This window comes from Coturnix japonica, chromosome Z, assembly GCF_001577835.2.
Source record: "Coturnix japonica isolate 7356 chromosome Z, Coturnix japonica 2.1, whole genome shotgun sequence".
NCBI classification, from domain to species: domain Eukaryota; kingdom Metazoa; phylum Chordata; class Aves; order Galliformes; family Phasianidae; genus Coturnix; species Coturnix japonica.
Genome location: NC_029547.1, coordinates 30390937 through 30413761, shown reverse-complemented (window position 1 = coordinate 30413761; position 22825 = coordinate 30390937). Strand labels below are relative to the sequence as shown.

The 22825-nt window shown below is 40.9% G+C and overlaps 1 protein-coding gene across 1 annotated transcript; it reads right to left on the bottom strand.

Annotated features, from left to right (window-relative positions):
- Nucleotides 1-1788: 1788 nt before the first annotated feature.
- On the bottom strand, nt 1789-21948 carry ACER2 (alkaline ceramidase 2). The gene is made up of 6 exons (XM_015849074.2): nt 21792-21948; nt 15760-15874; nt 14710-14851; nt 11387-11524; nt 5724-5861; nt 1789-5048 (listed from the first exon to the last, which is right to left on the bottom strand). Exons 1-6 carry the CDS (start codon nt 21897-21899, stop codon nt 4862-4864), a joined length of 828 nt encoding a protein of 275 aa, XP_015704560.1. The 5' UTR covers nt 21900-21948; the 3' UTR covers nt 1789-4861.
- Nucleotides 21949-22825: the final 877 nt, after the last annotated feature.

The following is a 22825-nucleotide window of genomic DNA, read 5'->3' as shown; positions in this document are numbered from 1 at the left end:
CCTTTACCTCTCCCTAGTGGTCAGCTCTATTAGCATTCTTGCTAACTGATTTCCATCATGATTTATATGGGCTGCAAGTTGGGAGAGTTCAGGCACATGGGTGTCCAGCCATGTTTATGCTTAAGGGAAATGAGCAGAGGCTCTGACAATTTATAAAGCCCAGTCTCTATGGAGAGCATAGATGCTCTTATTTACAGCTGATATCTCTCTCTCTCTCAGGAAAATCAATTAAAATCCTCACCTAGGGCTCCATTTACAATGATTTTTTGTGTCCAGCATCTGTGCATAAACTAAAATACATGCCCATGTAATACTTTGCTGTTACTCAATTTTGGTCTATTTCGTACAATTCAGCAAGCTGCCTTTTGGATTTTAGATCTGTTTTTCAAGGTATTTGTGGACCTTCCCTGAATTTACTTTATCAATACCTTCCCTGGGCAAAGTACTGAACAACTAAATGGAAACTGACCCAGGAGATCCTGCTGAACTCCACCTGGCACCTCTTTCTAGTTTGATAATAGACCGCTGAGAACAGCCCAGAAGCAGTGATGCGATCAATTTCACACTAATACATAGAATTTTCATCAAACCCAGGTTTTCCAGCTCTTTTATAATAACATCCTGTCAAGCAGTCATAGAAATCTTATCAGTCTCAAAAACCTAACCCAATACCATCTCTTCCATAGCCACAGGGACTGCAAATACCCCCTTTTGCTGAAAAAAACTAAATTACGAAGATGCGATTTACTCCTGACAAACCACTACTTAGCTCTTTGCTATATTCTGGGGGCTTCCAAATACTTTTTTTTATTGTTTCTGAGTCTGCTGGCACAGAAGTCAACATGTTCAAATTTCCATCTTTCCCTGGTGGTATTGTGTTTAATTGTCAGCCAAAACGTTGCATGGTGACCTGAAACTTTCAACTGCCCCTTTTTGGGACATATCTGAAGATGTTTAATGATTCTGCATTTTAAGTTTGGAGAAAACAGCAGGTTTCCACATGTTATGAAGTAGTAATTCTGTCGTTTCCAGAACTCTAGCCTATCAAATTCCTTCCTACAGTATTGGTCCATGTGCAACTGGTTTCAGATGCTGGTTTCAGTAGCTGGTGCAAGCTGCAATTGGAGCCCATCCAGAACCTGAGCATCTCTTTGGTTTCCTCCCTCAGTAGGTTCCTGGTTTTTAATAACAAGTTTCATATGGCAGCTTGTCTCATAGGCATGACAACTCTATTTGACAATTTTCTACAGTGTGTGGGAGATTATCTCTAAGGCTCTTGTTTATGTCATATTTTGTTAAAATAAGCAAGAAGCTCTGAATTTATTAGAGTAATGCAGTATTACAATCATGTTCTTCTTCTCTCCATGGGAAACAAAGTCAGTAATCTTCAGACAAAGCAGGCTGAGTGGGAGCAATCCATCTGTTTGTGACATCTTACCAACTAGAAATACTAACTCTGAGTTAGTATCTTGAATTATAGATATACTTTCTACTTACTCAATGGTTTCAAGTCCAACACTGGCTTATGGGAATCCAGAAATGCTTCAAATAAGGGAGGGAGATTGGAACTAGACAATCCTTAAGGCCTCTTCCAACCCACACCATTCTTTTATTCTATGATTCTATGATTCACACCATTCTATGATTCTATTATTTTCTGTGGAGTGAGAGAAACGGTCATAAAACTGAATATAAGGGGTGGTCATCACAGACTGTCCTTCTTCAAACATTATATATGTGCAGCTGTACTCCTCTCCACAAATATGAAGCACGAAAAGGCAAACAGTATTTATTCTGAAGGCATTTTAATGTTCCAAGTATTACATGCTTTCCACAAATACTCAGTATACAGACTTCAAATGAGATGCAAAACAATTCCTTATACAATATTTACTGAATGACTGTGAATTGGGCAAGTGTTTGTCATGACTGAGATCTAAACACCCTTTCTTAAATATTCTTAAAAGTTTAACTCAGAGAAAGATGCACCTCACACACCAACATCTATCTATAAAGAATCCACATTAAGCTCAACACACTACTGTGTTCCATCAGTTAAACTAAAACGCTAATTGAAAGTGAAGTCTAGAAGCCCAATAATTTCCTGCACTCCAGGATTTTAAAACCATCACTTCATACTCCAGGATAACAGGCCTATTTGTGCATATTTCTGTTCACCTTTTTTACAAGGGCAGTGCACAGACCTCTTGGTGTGCCAATTACATGCTTCCTTCTGTAATGATGTTATTCTAAACTGGAGCCTTAGTTCAAAGTATAATCTGTAAAGCTGTGAATATGGAAAACCTGCATTTTTTTTTTTTCATTTTTGAAATAAATGTAACTTTCATTGGAATATAAGTTAGTATTAATTTAGGGTAAAGTGCAATAACTACATCTGAAAATGCTGGAGTACCCTTATACCTGGAATACTCCCAGCTCTACAGTGTAGTTTTGTACAATGGATAGAATATGTGTTCACAGCATCTTATGACAAGTATAAAGGTTAGAGGTTAGTTAATAAATAAATTTGAGATTATTCTGAACTATACCTGCATTTATTCCCTTCTGCAATTGCTGACTGCATTACAATTTTGAAATTATAATGTCATTTCTTTGTGAGCACTCAGACTCTGTAGGGCAGAAGACAGCAACTGTCCACAGTATGGTTAGAGCCCTCTAAGTCACAGTTTTCTTTCAAACGAAATATTAAGCAGTAAGTCTTCAGTCATTCTGAACAGTACATATATTCGCAGTTACTAATTCCCCAAGCAATACTGAAAATAACTTATTTATTACAATATAATAATTTAGTAAGCAATATTGAAGAAATCTTACTCAAAGTAGGGCTTTATCTGCAAACAGCAGCCTTAGCTGGGTTCCAGCCAGTACGCCTATCAGTATAAGGATCTAATCACAAGATTAATACCTGAGAGTTGGATAAAACTGAGCATTTCAAAATCAAGGAGAGAAGAAAAATGGAAAAAGTAGCTGGCTTTCAATGAGTAACAAACATTACTGTGTGTATAGTTACAAAGAAGTTTCATACAAAAATATGTGCCCCAAACCATGTTTCTGTCCAACAAATCTAGAAGCAAGTTGTATAAATATTCATTGCTGCAATGAAGTAAACAGACTTGGATGCTTTTGTGATCCATTAGTCAATCTGACAGTAGGCTACTTACCTACCTCAAAGTTTTCAAGAAATTATATCCCCTACTAACAACTTTGCTTTAAGGGTAATAGCACACACATCAGCTTCCATTTTCTCAGCATAAATATGAATACAAAATTACTTAAAAGGTTTTACAATGCTTGAAAGCTATTTCACCCCTAAGTTCTTTTTAAAATTTTCCTAAAGACGATACTGTACAGAGAACACATTCATATTCATAAAAAGAAAGTACAGGAGACTTAGTAGCAGAGCACAGAGAACTTGTTATTTCTTGGTCTAGTAATCAAAAAGGAAATATCACTTCACTAAGAATGCACATCTGAATCCTCAACCTACCTACAGTTCTGATATTTGGTAGAACTTAAGTAGAGCCCATTTTCTCCAATACTGCAGCAGTCACAACTAATATTTAAAAACAAACAAACAAACAAACAAACAAACCCCAAAAAAAGAACTTACCTGTACTTTGCACTGTTTTGTTATCAGATCTAGCATTAAAAGCTTACAAGAACCATAGCCATTCCTGAACTTCAATCTTAATATAAAGCTTTAAACTAACTGCGCCCCTTACAAAACAAGGTGAGTACTGACAGAAAACTTGAATCTACTATTCCTTTATAACGCTGCAAGACTGAACACCACATTAATTGATTCTTGAAATCTTTTATCTTTGTTTTTAAGTAGGTACCTATGCTACCTACTTTTTTTTCTAAGCATCATCAGCAGAGCACTACTGGACTACTGTTCATGTCATTTTGCAAAATTTCATTGAGAAGTGAACTCTCAAATTAGAAATAGAGCTAGGCACCCCAGGAGTCTTAGCAGTTTAACCACACTGTCAATCTGCGCTGATCTATGCTCTGACAGAAGTTAAACCTCATATTTCTGTGTAAGCTCCAATAACAAATTCAATACTAAACCTGCTTGCAGAGGTAGAGAAGGACTTCCACAACATTTCAGTAAAAGCAAAATGTGTAGCATATTAAGGTCCAGCAGAAATACAGAAACGTTCAAAAACTCCTAAATTCCTATTTACTTTTAGGGACTGGATCTTCAGTCAACTATTTCCACATTTACACTGCCTAATTGCTTTGATTCAGATATCCACTGATAACTTTGCACTGGTCTCCTGCTGTACTTGGGGAAACAATCAAATGCTCTCTAATCCAAACTGATGCACATTCAGCCTCCCCATGTTACACTCCAGGATGGGAGGAACACGAGCACGCCCTTGTGGCCAATGTGCAATTATGTCTACATCGAGCTGAGAGAGACACAAAAATGGCAGCAGGCCTCTTTGATAAAGTTTCTTTTAGAAAGAATGCTTTGAGACGGAGATTAACAGAAGCGAACCAAGCATCAAAAGTGATCTATGGCAGGGGCATCACTTCTAGTCACTGACACTTGGAAATAACTTTTACCAAGTGAAATGCTACATTTAAAAAAAAAAAAAAAAAAAAGTGCAAAATAGAGCCAGCCAGAGAAAATAGTTCAAGAGCTTTCATGTTCCTGTTATCTATCTTTTCTCTGGAAGGAATAGAAAGGACACAGTTGTCACCTGTTTCTATGACACAGGGAAGGCTGCTTATCTTAAGTAGAAGATAAAATACAACCCTATTCATTTATCATTATTTTAGATACTGTCCGAGCTGGAATGAAAGTTGAGAATCCATCCCACTGTAGCTAACTTCATGTAATTTTCACCGGTGATTTCTTGTGTGCGCAGAGGAGGGTGACATAGGGAACGCCAATGAATGCCCATCTCTCACTCGGCCAGAACTTTATGACAGGGCCCTGCTCAGGGATCTCGGAGGCAGCATCGAAGTAAGCGAAACAGACACAGCCCAAGTAAGCCGCAAGGCATATCAAAATGTGCCTGAGAATAGAGCAAAACACCCCCCCACCCCCCAAAAAAAAAGATCAGTAACACGACTTCAGTAAGTTATCAAATACACCAGCATGGCTTAATATCAGTCTGTTACCCACCTTCCTTCCCTAGTACCCAGCAGTGCTACTATATGCCCTCTGTCAGAAGGCAAAGAATACAGAGAATACATAAAGTGAAGCTCATCCTCTACATAAACTGTCTGCAGTTTTTTGGTCTCTTCCCACCTTACAGTGCTGTTTAGAAATGATGAATTATAGCACTTCAAATAAGAGGTCACAATATGCTGTGTGATAGAAGAGAAAAAGTATCAAAGCTGTTCACTGTTCCCACTTTATCCTTAGTTGTTAACAGTGGATGTTTGAGCCTTTATGATCACTGCTTCAGTTAGGCAGTACTTTTGGATTTTTAGCAGCCAGTAGGGGCAGGAAATTCAGTTGCAATTAATCAACTTAGAGTCTGAAGAATGTGATCAGGCCAAAGAGCCTTCTAAATCTGCACCTTGGATAGCGTGAGACTTGCTCCTGGCTTACAATCTTACCAGTAAATCTGCTTAGCACTAACCAGAAATAGCTACAAGCAGCCTATGGACGCAGCATAGAATGATACTGTGGTAAGGATCTGTCACACTTGAATCAAATTGTGGAGATTATGTATAACACTTACCATACACAGTGCAAATAGGGGAAGTTAAAAGATGACCAGATCTCACAAAAAGCTTTGTCACTGATCCAGCAGAAAAGTGCTAGCATCCACCAAAGACCTGAAAACAGACCAAGTTTGTAGACACGTAGGTTTTCACACCTGAGGAGAAAAACGCAAAGAAGTTACTGTAAAACAAAGCAGTATTTGCTTGATTCTTGATGCTCTTTGGCTCTAAGTGTTGCAGATGAGAAAAGGGGAGGGGAGAGAAATGGAGGGGGGGCAGCGGGAGGAGGGGATGGGAGTGGGCTACGCACATCTTTAAAATGCTTCCACTATAAATGTCCTGAACAGTGGAGCTTTACTTATAATAATATGACTATGATGTAAGGCACTGGTGAAGTCAGAAAACAAGCCCCTCAATCAGTACCTGTGTTTTGGACATTATCTTAATCTTAAATACCAAAGTGCAAATGGTGAGCAAACACTGAAACACTGAGTGGATGTTCAGGAGAACAATTAATCAGCCAAACATCCTGTCAGTAACAACTAGCCACTCAGCAAGCAGTCAATTTGCATTCTATCTTCCACTGAATTGCAACTATAAGAAGACTGGTAATAAAGAGGAACAGGACAATTTCTCTTTATTAGTTGGTTGATTTTTTCCCCTGCAGTCCCAGAGAACTACTAAAGCATAGAAGCAGAGGCAGAGGATTCCAACAAGTATGCTTCATCAGACAGTGCAGGCACGCACATCTCACACAGAATTCTTTACACTGACTAAGCTGCAATTCTCTCCCTCCACAAGAAACCTTACTTGTTAACACAGAGGTACACTGTAGTGAAAGCACTTGCTGTGAGGCCTGCAGATGATCATCACCAAATATTCTAAGAGATGAAAGAGTATATGCATAGTACTACATGTGTTGCAGGTCTACTCAAAAGCTTACGGTTTTATTCCCCTATATTATGCTTTGTTCTTTTCTATGTCTTGGAATTACACTAAGAAATGTGCAGCTTTGCTCAGAAGACTAAAATAAAAAAAGGTGGCACCAATATTCTCTTCCAGTTAATTGTTAGCTCTCTACCCACACTTGCTATTTTGAGATTAGGCCTCTTTGTGCTATTAGATGCAGCCCTGCAGCTACTGATACCGATAATGCAATGCTAGCATGGAACATGGGCAGTCCTGTGCGGCCAATGAATGCATGACTTGGTTTCCCTGCCTTCTGAACAAATCTATTATTTGGGATTTTCCCCTATTTTTCTTTTAATTTAATTTTAAACTCTTAGTGTTCTTCTCAAAAATTTGAAATGATACTAGATAATTCATGCTCCAGCAAAAAGTCATGCCAGTAATGCATACAAGCACCTTCTCCAAATCAACTGATGAGATGACAAAGTAATTTGTTAAAGTTACTTGTTTTAGCTAGTTCTCAATAGTAAATCACTGAGCCAGCTGTCCAGACAGAAAAACAAGGAATACTCAGCCTTCACAGGGAGACACTGGCCATTACATTCTTTTGCATTCTACTAGGAAAATAAACCAAAGGCAAGTGCCCTACAATTCCATGCTCTGTCCTAAGGTCCTCTTCCAGAAAGTTACTGAGATTGTTTCTATGCCTCTTCCCCTCCAGCAGATCAACAGTCAACCTTCCTCTCTGCTCCACAGATTCCAGTCCTGCCATCTGCACAGACTTGACACTGAAACACCAGACTTCTCCCACACAATTAATTCCAACGTACCTCACCTGGAAGGTGAGCAAAGCCTGACAAATTAATCCCTTAAAGGAACACTTGGCCCTCACACCCTCAGACACAATCAAATTGTGTATCTCTGGAGGAGAGAGTAGGCATAAGTTAGCACTTATTTACTCTGTGCTCTGCTGTACTATTTACAGTCCCTGATCCTCTGTCTATCTATAGTCACAACTGTCCCTGCCAACTGAATAATGCAGTTTTCTCATGACACTGTGCTGCACGGACTATAAAGTTTTCTGGTCCTTCCTTCTTCCGCATCCAACATTCATCAGACTGAGATCCATTACTCTAGTCTGACACAAAGTTCTGTTTTTTTTCCCAACAACAGTTGATATTATCTCCACGGCCTAACTAAGCCTTCAAGCTAAAACTTTTCATTATATCCTTCCTCATGCGTTAGACTCTCTTAACTGCTAGCACCCACACATAATGCCTCCCGCCTCTCTGTGGAGGAAAAGCAGAACTGCAGCTGCTATCACAGCTTTGCTAAAGGAGTCCAGCTAGGCACTCAGAAAAACTGAAAATCAAAACATGAAGTACTCTGTAAAGAAACATTTTTCTGAATACTCTGCAGGACAAGTAATCTACCCAGCTCTGGTGTATTGCAAGCTAAGTGGACTGCACTGCTTCCTCCACGTATCTGTTAGGTATTTTTAAATCTTGAATGTTTCAGTTGACATTTTTGAGGTGTTTGGGATTAAGAAGCTCCTAAGACAGAGTAGGAGGCACCTCTATAGCTAATGGATTAATGACAGATAAACTACCTACTGCTTAATCTTGTTGGAAAAGAATTTTCTCCAGTGTCCTCTGCACAGATTAGCTTTAGGGTCAGGCATTCTTTTTTTAAAGTCATCTAGAAATAATGTCATGCTCATCTTTAATCACAATAAAGCTTCAACTCCCAGCTAAATTCTACTCTCCTCCACAAACAGGTATCACAATATCCACTCCCATGACAAAGACGCTTACATGACTTCCACAAAAATCAATATTCCACATTGTGTATGAGCCAAAACAGCATTTTTGTTTGGCTTGAATTCTCCTGTTCATTTGACAAATGGCCTTTAAGAGGCTATAAAAAGCAGAAAAAAGATTAAGGAGATTTTTGAGTTGCCTACCAACTGCTGGAGCACAGCTACAAGAATTCCTTCTCTTGTGAAACAAGTCAGTAAGAAAAATACAATTGGGCAGGTTTCTAACAAAAAACATATTGGTAAACTCTTCTCCCATTCAACAGGTAAGACCAGATTGCTACACTGAGTAACTGTGCATTCTGACTGTGCAAGGGGTTGTGTGTACAGACAATACGGAGCCTTTCCTGGACCTGTCTGAAGAATGCAAATAAATATATGCAACTGTATTCAATTTAAAGCAGCTTGACCTCGCACAGACAGCTCCTTTAGTCAGTGAGTGACCATGCTTGTCAATATCTGAGTAGCCTTATCACTGAGAGGTAATCATCTTCATTACTGCAAACACTGGTGTACCCCAGACATTTACTGTATAAGGGACTGGGCAGGCGCACACTTCCAGCAGCATTATCTTCCAATGTCATGGCACCCTTAACAAAACATATTTCAAATCCATGTAGTTGCCGGATGTAGATTACTAACTTGATTTTGACACAGATGGCTGCTTTTATATCCTAGTTTTAAACTTCTAACTCCTTTAACCTTTTAGACAAAGGAAAAGAGAAGCGAGCAAGCTGCAACAATGAAATAGAGCTCCTCCATAGTGAGAGTGCTAGTGGCAGAAACAAATATGCATAGGCACAATTGAAGGCCGCATGAGTCTTCTCTGCTCAAATCAGAGACGTCAGCTGTACAAGAGTATCATACCACCTATCTGCTCAGGGAAACAGTTACCTGCATGAAGAGGACCCAATAAATCATACTAATCTGATGATGCTGTAATCTCCACTGTTATTTGGCTTGGACCAGCAAACAACATAACCCACAGCTGCTTCCTACATGGTTGCATCCTTATGAGACACATGAAGGAGTTTGTCTGAATAGAAATAAGAAAAAAAGTATGCTGCCTTGTCTTTCATTAGCGAGTATGCATTTAACCACCTTTTGCTCTTTTGATCATCTTACACCCACAGCACTGCCCTAGCACTCTATTCCACTCGTTCTGCATTTAAGAGCTTAAAGCTCTCCTCACCAAAGATGAATGAGTGGCAGAAAATCCTCACTTGAAAACAAAGTGTTTCTCATTTGCTAGAATTCAGTATAAGATTTATAGCAGCCCAGAAAGGGAATTACGCTGTGGTGTATTACAGCAGAACACTAATTTAGGCACAGAACAGAGGAAACTTCTCTGAAGCAAGAGCTTCTACTTCAGCAACTTCTTACTTCCCAAAATATTTGTGTTACAGCCTTAGAATCACAACAGTTCGCCAGGACTCAGTACCCAGTAGTGACTGCAGCAGTGAAGAAGAGGAGAATCACAGGCATTTTAAATAATGTCTCATTTGTTTTTTCTTCAGCAAATAGAGATGGGATGATCCCATTTCTGCTTATCAAGGATCAGCACAGCTTAAAACAAAATCTATATTATCTGCCTTTTACATTTAAATTAAAAAACAAACAAACAAACAAAAAAAAAACCAAAAAAAAAAAACCAACAAAAACCCATAACTATTCCATTATCCTGATAGGTAATCCAGAGAGCCATGTATCACTCTAGGTCCATTTTTAATCATCATTTCAAATGAAGGTTTGTCTGTGTCTGTAATTCTTAAAAAACAGATAGGCAAACTCCACACATTTTAATGCAAAATGACTTTCCACATGGAATTTCAAAGAGCAAGCACATGTTGGCATGTTAATTCCTAGATATGATCCAACAGCATTCAAACCTTTAAGACACTAACTATTCATCTTCTCAAGTTTCTCAGGAGCCCCTGGAAAACTGAAATGGCTGCTCAAATAACTGTTCAGTGCCATAAACAAATTTTCCTTTGCCATGCAAGTGGTTCCTTAGTGCCTTCTTAAAAATGAGACACATCCACCAACACTCTTAGCCCATCAGCTTTTTCCTCTACATGGAATTTCCATGCTGCTTCCCAAATTTCTCAAAAGAGAAAAGCCAGAATAACACTTATACTGAACATGATTAGCAGAGGCTTATGCTGCATGGGAAAGTAACAGCAGAACAGGATAAGGTGGGAAACATGACAATCTCACCAATAGAAGCAATTAGAATGCAGGTATTTTGTCCTACTCTACTTTATCTTGATGGACATTTACAGATGCAGGGTAAGAGTCAACGTAAGTTATAAAGTCTGTCTCAGACACTGGAGAAAACTAGGAAAGGAGAAGTTTATATACTGGTCCTTTCTGCCTTGGTAAGGAGATGCAAAAAGGAGTCTCATGGTCATGGGAGGACTCTTTAAAATGTTAAAACAAACCAGATTGTTGTCTACCTGCATTCTAGTTTCACAGTTTCTAAGGTGACTGAAAGCTACCGTGTGTTATCTAGTGATTAACCTTAACATTGTTAACTCCACCACACTATTTGTGTCATGCAAGACTAACAGTAAGACTTGAGAGCTGGCAAATATTCCATGCATGCTTGGACCTTGCTCCCTGCAGTACCCAGGCTGTGATTATATGATCATCTCAGTTCTGTGCAGACTAAACAGTAGAAAAGCTGTCACTGGAGTGAAACTTGCCAAAAATCCATAGTAAATAAATTAGAGTTAGATCAGGTTGAGGGAAGAAATACACTGCAAGAAGACAGACAACACCTGATCAAGTATAACTGCATAGGGGAAAAAAAAATTCTTGCAAAAAATGTCTGAAATTACAGAGCAATCTCATAGCAGATATGTACACAAGCGATGAAGCCAGATCTACTGTATCACTGTATGGGGGCCTAAGGACCTCCAAAGGCAACACTGAACTCAGGAGACATGTACTCACCTCTTCAACTCAGCAATGAGTAAAGCTGTGCAAGGAACACCCAGAGTCATTAGCGAGATGTTGTTGATGGCAGGTTTAATGAAGGCAAGGCAGGTAGTAACTCCAGACAGGACACCAACAGCAGCTTTAAACCGGCTCCTGAAAGTTGTGTTGTTTTGTTGTTTTTTTTTTTTTGTCGGGAGGAAAAGTACTTTTAATTCAAAGCTTTTGATTAGTAAAGACAGAAATCTTAACATGACTTGAATAGCGCAACAAAACTTACATTTTTTTACATGTGGTCAGGATATGTAACGACAAAGTGCATATAAAATGGATGAGGATCCTGCACTGACTTGTGTACGCATACAGAGTTAATCATGTAGCTAGATCTTTCCTGAACTACAATTATCCAAAGCAGAAATGTATATATATATACACATAAATGTGTGTGCATACACAGACCCACACTAACCACTGGTTTGAAAATCTTAAGATGTTACTCCCATTTTCCTTCTCCCACAAGAAATTGAGAGCAAGCCCAGCTCTGTATCCAGCACTGTACTTCCTCAAAGCAGTTTTGTGCCATGATTTTTCCTGCTTTTAACATGGATCTTTAGGATAATTTTTGTTACTTTTACTGTCCTAGCTTTTAGAGCCACATTACAGTCTGTTTAATATGTTCTTAGCATTAATGAAACTGCAGTTGGGCCACAAATGGAGATACTGATAACTTCTAAAACAAACACACACTGTTTTTTAAATTTCTAATTTGGACTCTAAACAACTCATTTCTAGTCTGTGGCAGGACTAAGGAAAGCACAGGATCATTACACTGCCTCTAGGCTGCTGAGCTACAACTCTGTAAAACTAGCTGATGTTCAGGGATGGCTCTTTTCTCCTTAATTCCACATTTCAAGTAGGATCTCAGTATACCTGTGTACCACCATTCCCTGACCATCAGTATTATCATCCTCATCTTCACCAAGCTTATTTCACAGGCCTCTTGTTTCAAAGCTTTTTAAAGCTGATAAGCAACACATCGATTAAGCAGGAAGTTCTGATCTCATGAGACTGCCTTAATGACTAAAGACACCACGAATCAGTCATGGTAGGTAATAACATTTTCAACATTCAGAATCTGAGTGTGATAAGAATGAAGAATGTAGAAAATCAGAGCAGAGTATTGGGCAGATATAATTCTAGAAATGTAAGTTAAGCAAAACAAAATATAGAAATATGTATGTGTATGTACATATAAATACACAAAATCACAGAACTGTGGGGGTTGGAAGGGACTTCAAGACAACATGGAGTACAAGCCCCTGCTGAAGCAAGTTCCCTACAATGTATCACACAGGTAGGTGTCCATACAAGTCTCATAAATCCTCAGAAAAGGAGACTACATAACCTCTCTGTCCCAGTGCTCTGTCATCCTTACCATAAAGAAGTTACTCTGCACGACTGTATGGAACTTCCTATGTTCAAGTTTTAGTCCTACTGCTACATACCTGGCTTCATCCATTTGCCTCTCACCACCCCTCAGATATTCATAAACATTTATCAGATCCCTCCTCAGTCTTCTTTTCCCCAGGCTGAACAGACCCAGGTCTCTCACTAAGAGAGATGCTCCAGGCCCTTTATCATATTTGTGGCCCTCTACTGAACTCCTTCTAGGAGATCCCTGTATTTTTTGAACTGGCAAGCCCAGAACTGGACACAGTATTCTAAATGTGGCCTCAACAGAGCAGAGTAGAGGGGAGGATCACCTTCCTCTCTATATATATGCATGAATCTGATCTGTTTTGGGATAGGCTTTTTTGTCCAGTAAAATTATTTTTTTTTCTATATCCTTCAGAAAGAAATCAAGATCTTAAATAATCGCCCCAACAGTCTTTAGGAAAGTAGTACTGTGAAAACATTGGGATGGGGTACATCCTTCAGCTAATCTCCGTATTTTTATGCGTCAGTTATAAATAGCCAGCTCATTATGTATTGCTTTAGTTTTATCACCAAGTCAAAACAGGATTTCTCCACAGAAGTGTTACTGCTCCTTTTAGAAAGGATACTGCTTAACCTTATGGCTAATACTACAAATCTATGAAGCAAATTATCCGAATATAGTGATAGTTAACATGCAAGGATTCCTTCAGGCTTTTGAGGAACAATGTACATTCAGTCAGAGAAATTATTCAACAGACTGAACAGTCCTTCACTTTAACTAAATATCTAAAAATCCTGTCGTCTACCAAATAACCTCAGGAAAACCTCTGTTTGCTCTTCAAGTATATGGTGTCTTATAACAGGACTACATTAGCGTATGGAAAAGTACTAAATTCACAGTAACTTGACAAAGCTATTACATTACAGACTATATATGACAGTTTAAGATACACTCCTCACTGTGCAAGCTATTTTGAGGAATACTCAACGCAAACAACAACCTTCTCTATAAAAGCATTTTCTAACTGAGTATATGTCAAGGAAATAAAAAAATAAATAAAGGAGACAACAGTATGAGAAAGAAAGAGGAAGCAGCCTTAGCAGTTTTCAGAGAGCAGAACATTGGCGCTGTGATTCCAACCTCTTCATTATGTCAGATTTTTTATGCCTAAAAGAACAATATGCACAAAGACTACAGCATACTTTCTCCAAAAGGGGGGCAAATCACAACCAGATTCTTTAAACTGGTTATAATGCCCTTCTGGTTGAACTTCATACCTCTGTACTCAGCTCTGGTGAGGCCACATCTCAAGTACTGTGTTTAGTTCTTGGCCCCTGACTACTGGAAAGACACTGAAGCCCTGGAGCACATCTGAAGAAGGCTAACAGAGCTGGTGAGGGGTCTGGAGTGTGTCTAATGAGGAGCAGGTGAGGGAACTGGGATTATTTAGGCTGGAGAAGGGGAGGCTTGGGGTGACATCATAGCTCCCTACAACTTCTTGAAAGGAGGTTGTGGCAAGGTGGGGGCTGGTCTCCTCTACCACATAGCATACTTAATCTTTGAATACTTAAAAACTACACTTAACCTCTGGCTTAAATGCTCAGATAAAAATTCATCTGACTTCCACAGGTACACTCTCATATGTATACTCTTGAATATACAAAAAGGAACACGAAAAGATAGTAACTGTTACTTTATTTTAGATGCAGCTCATATAAACTATTCACGTATTTCTAGAGCTAACAAGAATAGGCGCTTTCAGATTCAATAATCACATCCCAAAACCTGAAGTTTCAGGGCATAAAAATCAACATCAGGAATGTAGACTCAGGACTTCTGAACAAAATGAACATAAGATGAGATGTTTCACGAGGCAAGTATGTGTACTATGTTGCACGATTACCTGTCATTTCGAAAAACTCTTGGTAGATATCTCCTAGGGAACCACATGGCAAGAGCACACATAAGGACCCACAGAATAGCCAGCTCATCCAGCATCTGGCCCAGGAAACTGAGGGTGGCATGAAAGTAAACAGATCCAATTCCTGAAACAGTTGGTCAAAAGTTACAGTCAATAGTTACAGTGCTGTACAGAATGAAACACATTGCTCATGATCAGGAATTCATTGCAAATGGTTGATACAATTTGGTCTAGAAAAACAAAACAAAGCAAAAAAAAGACACCAGCTTTTCTAGAAAAGCAAACTAAAACATCAGCACCTGATATCAAATAAATTAATAAATAAATATGAGTAACTATCAAACAAATACATTACCAAAGAGGGAGCTGAAGGTGGGGAAGTAAATATATGCAAAAAAAAAAACATTGGATAGTAAATTAAAATGTAAATTCAATTAAGAAATGAATTCAAATGCTCTTTCTGAATTTTCTCAGTAATGCAAGAATGGATAACACGAAGGTGGAAAGCAGCATGTGATGACCACATGATGTAAGTTTACAAGGGCACATGGTCCCACATGGCTAGGAGTATCCCTTTAAAAGTTGCTGGTGCTTTTAGGACTGAAAAAGCTTAAGAGTTTCCCACCTACAATATGGCTAAATATTTGTATCAATCATTAAAATGTCTAATTACTAAGCAAAACTGTTTATCTTCTCCCATTCTGTTCAGAACTCGTAGCAATTTTTAATTCAGCAGCAGAGGATGGAGAGTCAGCACTGTTCCAGAGCAAGCCTAGATACAAATAATAGAACTTGTACACAGGAATGACAAAAAGGTTCAGAACTAGGGTCAAAGTCCCCCCATACTCCAACTGCGAGAGGCATTTTCCTTTCAGAAACTACATCTGCTGTTGCTCCAAGCAAGTACAAGCAAACTCCTCTACAGACGTCAATATTGCATTGTTTTGCTGAAACAATCGTGCACAAGCAGGAAAAACCGATTTCCTCTCTCACTTAATGCATGAGCAGGCAAACAGAGATTAATCAACTTACCGACCACAACTAGTAGAGTCCATATTAAATATATTCCGCTGTTGAAGCAGGTTGCGTATTGACGAAATAAGCACATGCATATGGGTGGTAAAACAAAAAACAAGACGTTGCTTATCTGTAAAAATAAAAAAGTATCACAAAGACAGAAAACAAACATTTAATATCTGTAGCCTAATCCATCAACAAAGAGTCATTAAATGATAACCCAACTCAACAAAACATGTCTCTCAGCTTCTGCCAAAGCTGATCAGTTTTTGCAAGGCATCATTAAGCTGAACTTCACTAAGGTAATAATAGCATAAAACTCTAAGCATTGTAGAATGTGTCTAGTCACACCTTTAAATCACTTTTCAAGTCTATTTCCAGTGAAATTTTATTAGGATACTACAGATACTCTGATTGTTGTGATTCAGAAAGACTTCAACAGCAAACAGATTAGGAACAGGGAGCTCTAGCAAGTGAATTCTCTTCGCAGTGGTTGTCAAATCCAGCATGGAAAAAGCACCAGATGGGCTGTTAAGTTTTGTTGAAGTCAGGTCACTGAACAATTGCTATTGTTTGGCAGATCTGAAACACAAAGTTAAGCTGAGTTAGAACCACTTTTTGTGGGGTTAAGAAAGCCTTAAGTTGTAAATCCTCTTACACCTTATTTCTGACGCTGGTTCTCCATTACAGAAGTGACCAAATACAACTGAGAACTGGTAACAGGAAGGTGAAAAGTCTGGTAAGGAAATTCAGAACATTGATAACTTTATTATTTTAACGTAGCATATAAGTCTTGGACAAATATCTGTTTTTAATTGCTTACCAACAATCCAAAGCATCATTCTTCAGTTACACACTGAAAATGCTTCACCTGTCATCATCAGCAGCTGTCACTGCAGTATCACACAGTTCTCTCAGTAAGAATCTGTGCATGTGGAGGGCCAGCCACTGACACTACTGCTCCTTCAAAATGGGACAAGAGCAAGGGTGAACTTCCCAGCCTTCATCTCCTCACAATCCATGTAGCTAAGCCAGCCCAAATAATCAATAAATAATGTGACAAGATAATTTCTAGCAGCATCCCCCTAAAATGGACTTATAAAAGAATTCTGAGATAAACAGCACTCCTTTGGGATAGATCTCCTCCTCTTGGAGACTCACAGACACTTAATGACGCGAATGAAAATCTAACAGAAAAGGATTCAGGAACAGCATACAGAGAAGGCATTTATTCATTTCATAACTATCCACAATTTAGCACTGTATCAGAGCAGAGGTTGCAATGACTAAAATGGACACATCTGATTTAACATCTGTAAGACTTATCAAAACGTACTCCTAGTCTGGCATCCAAGCTGACAATAACTACAGCAGTAGCTTCACAGCACCATCTACTTCATGTGTGCCACTTTCCTTCATAGCAAAGGTACCTCCTCAAAGACAAGCTGAATTTCTTTTACAATTAATTTAAGTAAAACACTTAGAAAGATCTATCACACGCTCATTTTAAGAGACATAAAGTCCCATGAAATCATGAGCCTCCACAAAGAGAAGTAGTCACCATTCTTCTTGCAGCTGGGCCACAATGATGACCAGTCTCAATGGGTAAACACTAGAACACAGCCACCACTCTGCTCCCACTGGATCACCCTTCTAAACCAACGTGAGGAAGGACAAAATCCTCTGGCTAGTCAGCAGTTCCTACAGCTCATTTTGACACAGAGCAGGTCCCTCAGGAACTCACACATTTTTATAGAAGCCACTCACACTGCTCAGCTTTGAATTGCCAACTGACTCTGCCTGGATCCCAGACTTCTCCAGACTGTGATAAAAACTGCCTGAGTGTAGAGCAGGCCAGAGCCTTATCAGTTTCATTGAAGCCCCTTTACAAACTGTCATCTAATGAATCCTCTGTCTCCTTCTGCCATCTGAAGTACGAAACCAGGTATGAAAAAGCTGTCAGCATTGTCACAGATGAAACACCTCTAAAATAGCAATAGGAGAACACTTAAAGAATTTCCTCAATCCACCAAAGCAGCAACTTTTGCCGCCACTAAATACGGCAGGAGGCACCTATCAATGCCTGAGTACAGCATATCCCTGAGGATGCAACAGAAAGTCAAAAGAGAATGTCCTAAATCAGATGTTAAGAGGCAGACAAATTTGCTTAAGCCACATAAAACCTCCACATTCACCCAAACATGGTCATGCAAACATCTTCCATTCACATAAAAACCACCCATCGCTGTGCAGCAAAGATATACTGAGCCATCCGGAATGTACTCTTGGACCAGAGTTGTAGTCTGCTACCTTCTTTTACAAGCAGAGAGTGGGAAAGCTCTCCTTATCCCACAGCAAGTTGGAAACATAAACAATGATTGGCAGCAGGGATGATGGAATATAAACAAGTCCTTTGAGAGTCTCAGAGTGCTCTAAACATTTTAAGTGTTTAGCCAAGGCCAGGTCAGAGAGACATCAAGGAAAAAAAAACAAAAAATGGTTATAAACTAAGGAATGTGAAAGAAAATAATTTCATCTCTAGAGCCAGAAGTGATCAGTGATGTAAATCAGACTGAAGTAATTGCACTGAGTAAAAACTAGGCTAGATTTATACTCACTGCTGTGTCCTACAGGGAAATTACATATCATTGCAAAATACAAAAGAATTTTGATGCCAAAATTCTCTTCTATTAAGTTCAGAAATAAAACACGATACTACTGCCTCTCTTACATGAAATAACTCAGTTTTGTTTCTTATGTCCCATACACAGTGATTTCCACAAGCTGTATTCATACCAGAGCTCTGGAACATGTCCCGAAGTACACTGCTTAAGTTCTCTTGGTTTCAGGTTCAGTCAACTACATCAACACGAGAACTGACTTGCTGGCTTTCACCCTCTGCTATCAGCCTGGCTCTCTAGAAGGGCCACACCCTTAGATACAGTGCCAGGATTAATGCCAGGCTTCCCAAACAAGTGAGGCACCTATCCACTGGGCTCTGGTTTTTGAAAGTACGTTGCATAAACAAGTTTTCACCTAATACACAACTGTCCTATATGATTTGGTAACATACAACTCAAAAGTCTATAAAGTTAAGATCAGTGCAAAAAGCTTAAAGGAGGACTAAGAATTTCGTTTGGGATTTGCAAAAGATAAATCAAAGTAACGGTAAAAGGTAAGAAGCCCATCAACAGAAGTCCATCCTCTGGCTTTAAACAGTTCTGCACCTCCACTTTTAATTTCCAACCACTTACTTATATGAAAAGGAATACAGGACACAGGACACAGATGGAATTCCAGTGGCCAGCTCAAATCACGGCCACATAACTCTGTCCACACAGTCTGTATATGATGTTTCCTATGGTCTTACCAAAGATTATTTGCTAAATCTGACAGCCAGCAGTTGCAGCATTCAGCCACTGAGGCTGCACGTCCCATGAGAAAGGGAAGCAAAAATGGAATTACTCTTCAGTGAAGTTTGAGGGTTTGCACCTTCAAGACTCCTACAAAGAACACGCCACAGACATGCACTACAAGACTGAAGTAGTAAGAAGGATATTGCCAGAGTATAAGCATATGCTCAGTCTGAGAGCCTCCAAGAATGTTTACCTCCTTGCAACTACAGAACAGGGCAGAAATAAAACCACTGGCAATGCACTTTAAATGGAAATTTGGCAATAAATACATGCACAATTGAATACAAAATACAAAATGCTAAACTGAAAAGTCCCAATTTCACAAGTAACAACAAAAAAAAAAAGTTTCAGTTTTCAGTTTTTTCAGCAGTGTTTTGTTTTCTTCTGCAAATACATTATGAATGTAAGCTCTTTTAACTGTGTGGGGGTATGCACTTTTGTCCAAGAGTAAGATAACACTGTACAAGGAGAAAAAAAGAAAAAGCTCGTTTTCTTATAATTTCCTAATTATGAAATAATTTTAGTCACTTAAAGCATGTAACATGAAATCATCTTACATGTGTATGTTTTATAAAATCTGTGTGACTAATTTGTACAGAACTGCTGAACAGTCATTCTTCTATTCACTTAATCCTGAAGAGCACTTTGATTTGCTTTTTAACAGAATCAAGTTAAATTTACACATAACATTAAGGTTGGATCCCACAAGAATAATTAAATGGATCTTTCTAAATATGTTTCAGATAAGCTGTTCCAATTTCCTGCTTATATACTGCATGAGACCTCAACGACATCTCTGATCTTAGCTGTGGCAGTCTGAAATGCGGATTAGCAAGGTTTTAATCTACGCCTTGAAGACCCAGATCCCACATTCAGGTCTGAAGAAGAATGTTACCTGAAACTTCTCAAGGTTTTGGGTTGGTGTCCGAACAGAAACAGCTAAGAAGGAATAAAATTCATAGTCCACTTATGGTGCCTGTGACAGCAGGGCCAAGTCTTTCCCACCACCCAGTCAGAATCTCCGTCTCCAAGAACACAATCACTCAGCCCCCATCAATTCACTGTGAGTTAATTTTCAGAAGCTGCTAACACAGAAATCAGTCTCCGTAATCTCTTCACTACTGAAGCATGTCTACCCACAACACAACCTCTACCCTCCATGTTTCTGATGCACAGTTAGCTGATCTGGATGAAGCTTCAGCAGTACAGGGGGTTTCAGGGCAAACTCTGTTCTATGGCTCTCTAGGTGCTAGTCTATCTGGAAGCTCAGTTAATCACCTGGACATACATGCAGCTCCCAGCATTTTGCACGCTTTCTCGCCACAGCTAATCAGCTCAGCACAGACAGAAGGATATTGAACCCCCTGCATTGCTGGCTTCAAAACGCATCGCTTCTTCAAGAAACTTATTGTTTATCTTGACCTTTTCCTCCCTTTGTTTTTGATTCTTGCACAGTGACATCAGAAACAAAGAAAGCAGCTTGTTTCACCACACACCCTCAAACACAGACGATACACCACCCAGATAACTCCAGTGCAGAACTACAAGGAAAAACAACAGATTAGCCACGTAAGCCATGCACAGTTGAATTATTTGTTCTAAATGCAGTGCATCCCATGGTACACACTCCCGTGAGGGATGAACACTCCAGACACCTCTTTCTTTCCTACACAGAAGTGCAGCACTAGCATCTGATGTTAGCAGTCAAGAAACACAGACTGAAAGAGTGCTCAGATGAGGACGGAATTTGGGGAAGAAATTAAAAGGCCATTTTGAAGTCAGACAAAGCAGAAACCCCACCTCACACCTGACACAGAACAGATAACCCCGACTGCCACCACAGGCATGTTGTTTGCAGGGCTCCCTCCTGGCAACATGGTAAAGCACATCACCAGAAAGCCCGATGTATGATCTCACTCCTTGATGGATCTGTTTGTCACTGCAAACCCTCAGATGAATAAACAGGATGCTTGGAGCAGCGCTCCCCTCCCGGATCTCTGCTGTGGCTAATACACTTACATCAGTGCTCCCTAGCAGCATTCCCCAGCAGCTTTTGGGCTGGGATGACAGGACTCAGGAGTGAACCTGGAGGAAGTAACAATTACTTCAGTCATCTTTCCTTTTTTCACCTTTCTTGAGGCGACTCCTCCCAGCAACACCGTGCTGACTGCACCCTGCAACCCTCTGTCAAACTGCTCCTCTAAGTTTGGCTCTGGGAGACTGCAAAGCTTTAAAGCACGGTTTAGCCTCCAAACACCCGGTGGGTCTGCTCGTGGCCCGCCCCTTCCTCGCACGCCGTAGGGCAGACTTACACCTGCGCCACGGGACAGCAGCCGCGGCAGTCCGGCACGGGACACCCGTGGGCCGGGCAGCACCGGGCAGGACGCGCACACCGTTCACTCGTGGCTCACAGCCCTGTCTCAACCTGGTGATAAACCTTACGCCTGCGATACGAAGCCGCACAGCCGGCTGTCACCTCAGCTACCGCGTCCAGCGGGGCACCCACGGAGCCCCTCGGCGAGGCCCTTCAGCACCGCCAGCCCACGGGGCACCGTGTCCGGGCAGACGCCAGACCCGCCCGCGCAGCCCGCTGCTGTGCCCGGCCCAAGGACCCTCCCTCCCGCCGCGCACCGTGTTGTAGAACTCCGCGATGGCGGGCACGATGGTGTAGTTGTCCTCGCACCAATCCACCTCGGAGCTGCCGGCCCGAAGCTGATCCCACCACAGCATCGCGCCCATGGCGCCCGCCCGCCCCTGCCAAGCGATAGCGGCTCTGCGGGGCGGGGCGGGGCGGAGCGGGACGGCTGTCCCCCCTCCCACCTCCCTCAGTGCCCGCCCCCCTGGCGGGGCGGCCCTGACTGTGGAGCCGCGGCTCCTGGGACCCGCCTCATGCCAGGGGCCGCTCCAAAGGCGCTGCTTTCCCGGCTCTTGCCGTCCCCGCACGGCCCGCCCGCCCTCCTTTGTGTGCATTAGCAGCACTTGTTCTAACGCTGGGGTGGAAATGTTTGGCTTCTCACGTCCTTCTGCGCAGCACCAGACTGAAAAGAGCGTGGCACCATCCTCTGAATTCCTGAGAAATTCTGAAATTCCTGCACTTTGGGTATTTATAAGCAGTGATAAGACCCCCCTCTTCTCTTGGGGAAGCCTCTTCTCCAGGCAGAACTGACCCAGGTCTCTCAGGCTTTCCCCGTACGACAGATGCTCCAGATACATAATCATCTTTGGGTGATGGACTCTGAAGAAGTTTTCCTTCTTGAACTGAGCAGCTCAGAATGGGACTCTAGATGCGTTCCTGCAGATACTTCAGGCTCTTGGGCTCAACATTAGTGTAATGCTGAGGCTGTGCACAATACCAACCAGCCATGCCCTTTTCCTCTCACAGTATCACAGTCTTGTGCGGGTTGGAAGGGACCTTAGAGATCATCGAGTCCAGCCCCCGGGATTCGAGCCTCTGTGTAGCAGAGCGGCACTTCTAACACTTGCGCCACAGGGGGGATTCGAACCCGTGTCCTCCGGTGTTGCAACGCTGCATTCCTACCACTGCGTCCCCGGGGCGCACTAAGTGACGTGGGGCATTGGGGGGGGGTCACACGTCTCCTAGCGCTGACAGCCCGGAAGCCGCCCTCCCGCCACGCCCCCTAGCGAGAGCAGGCCTCGCTCGCAAT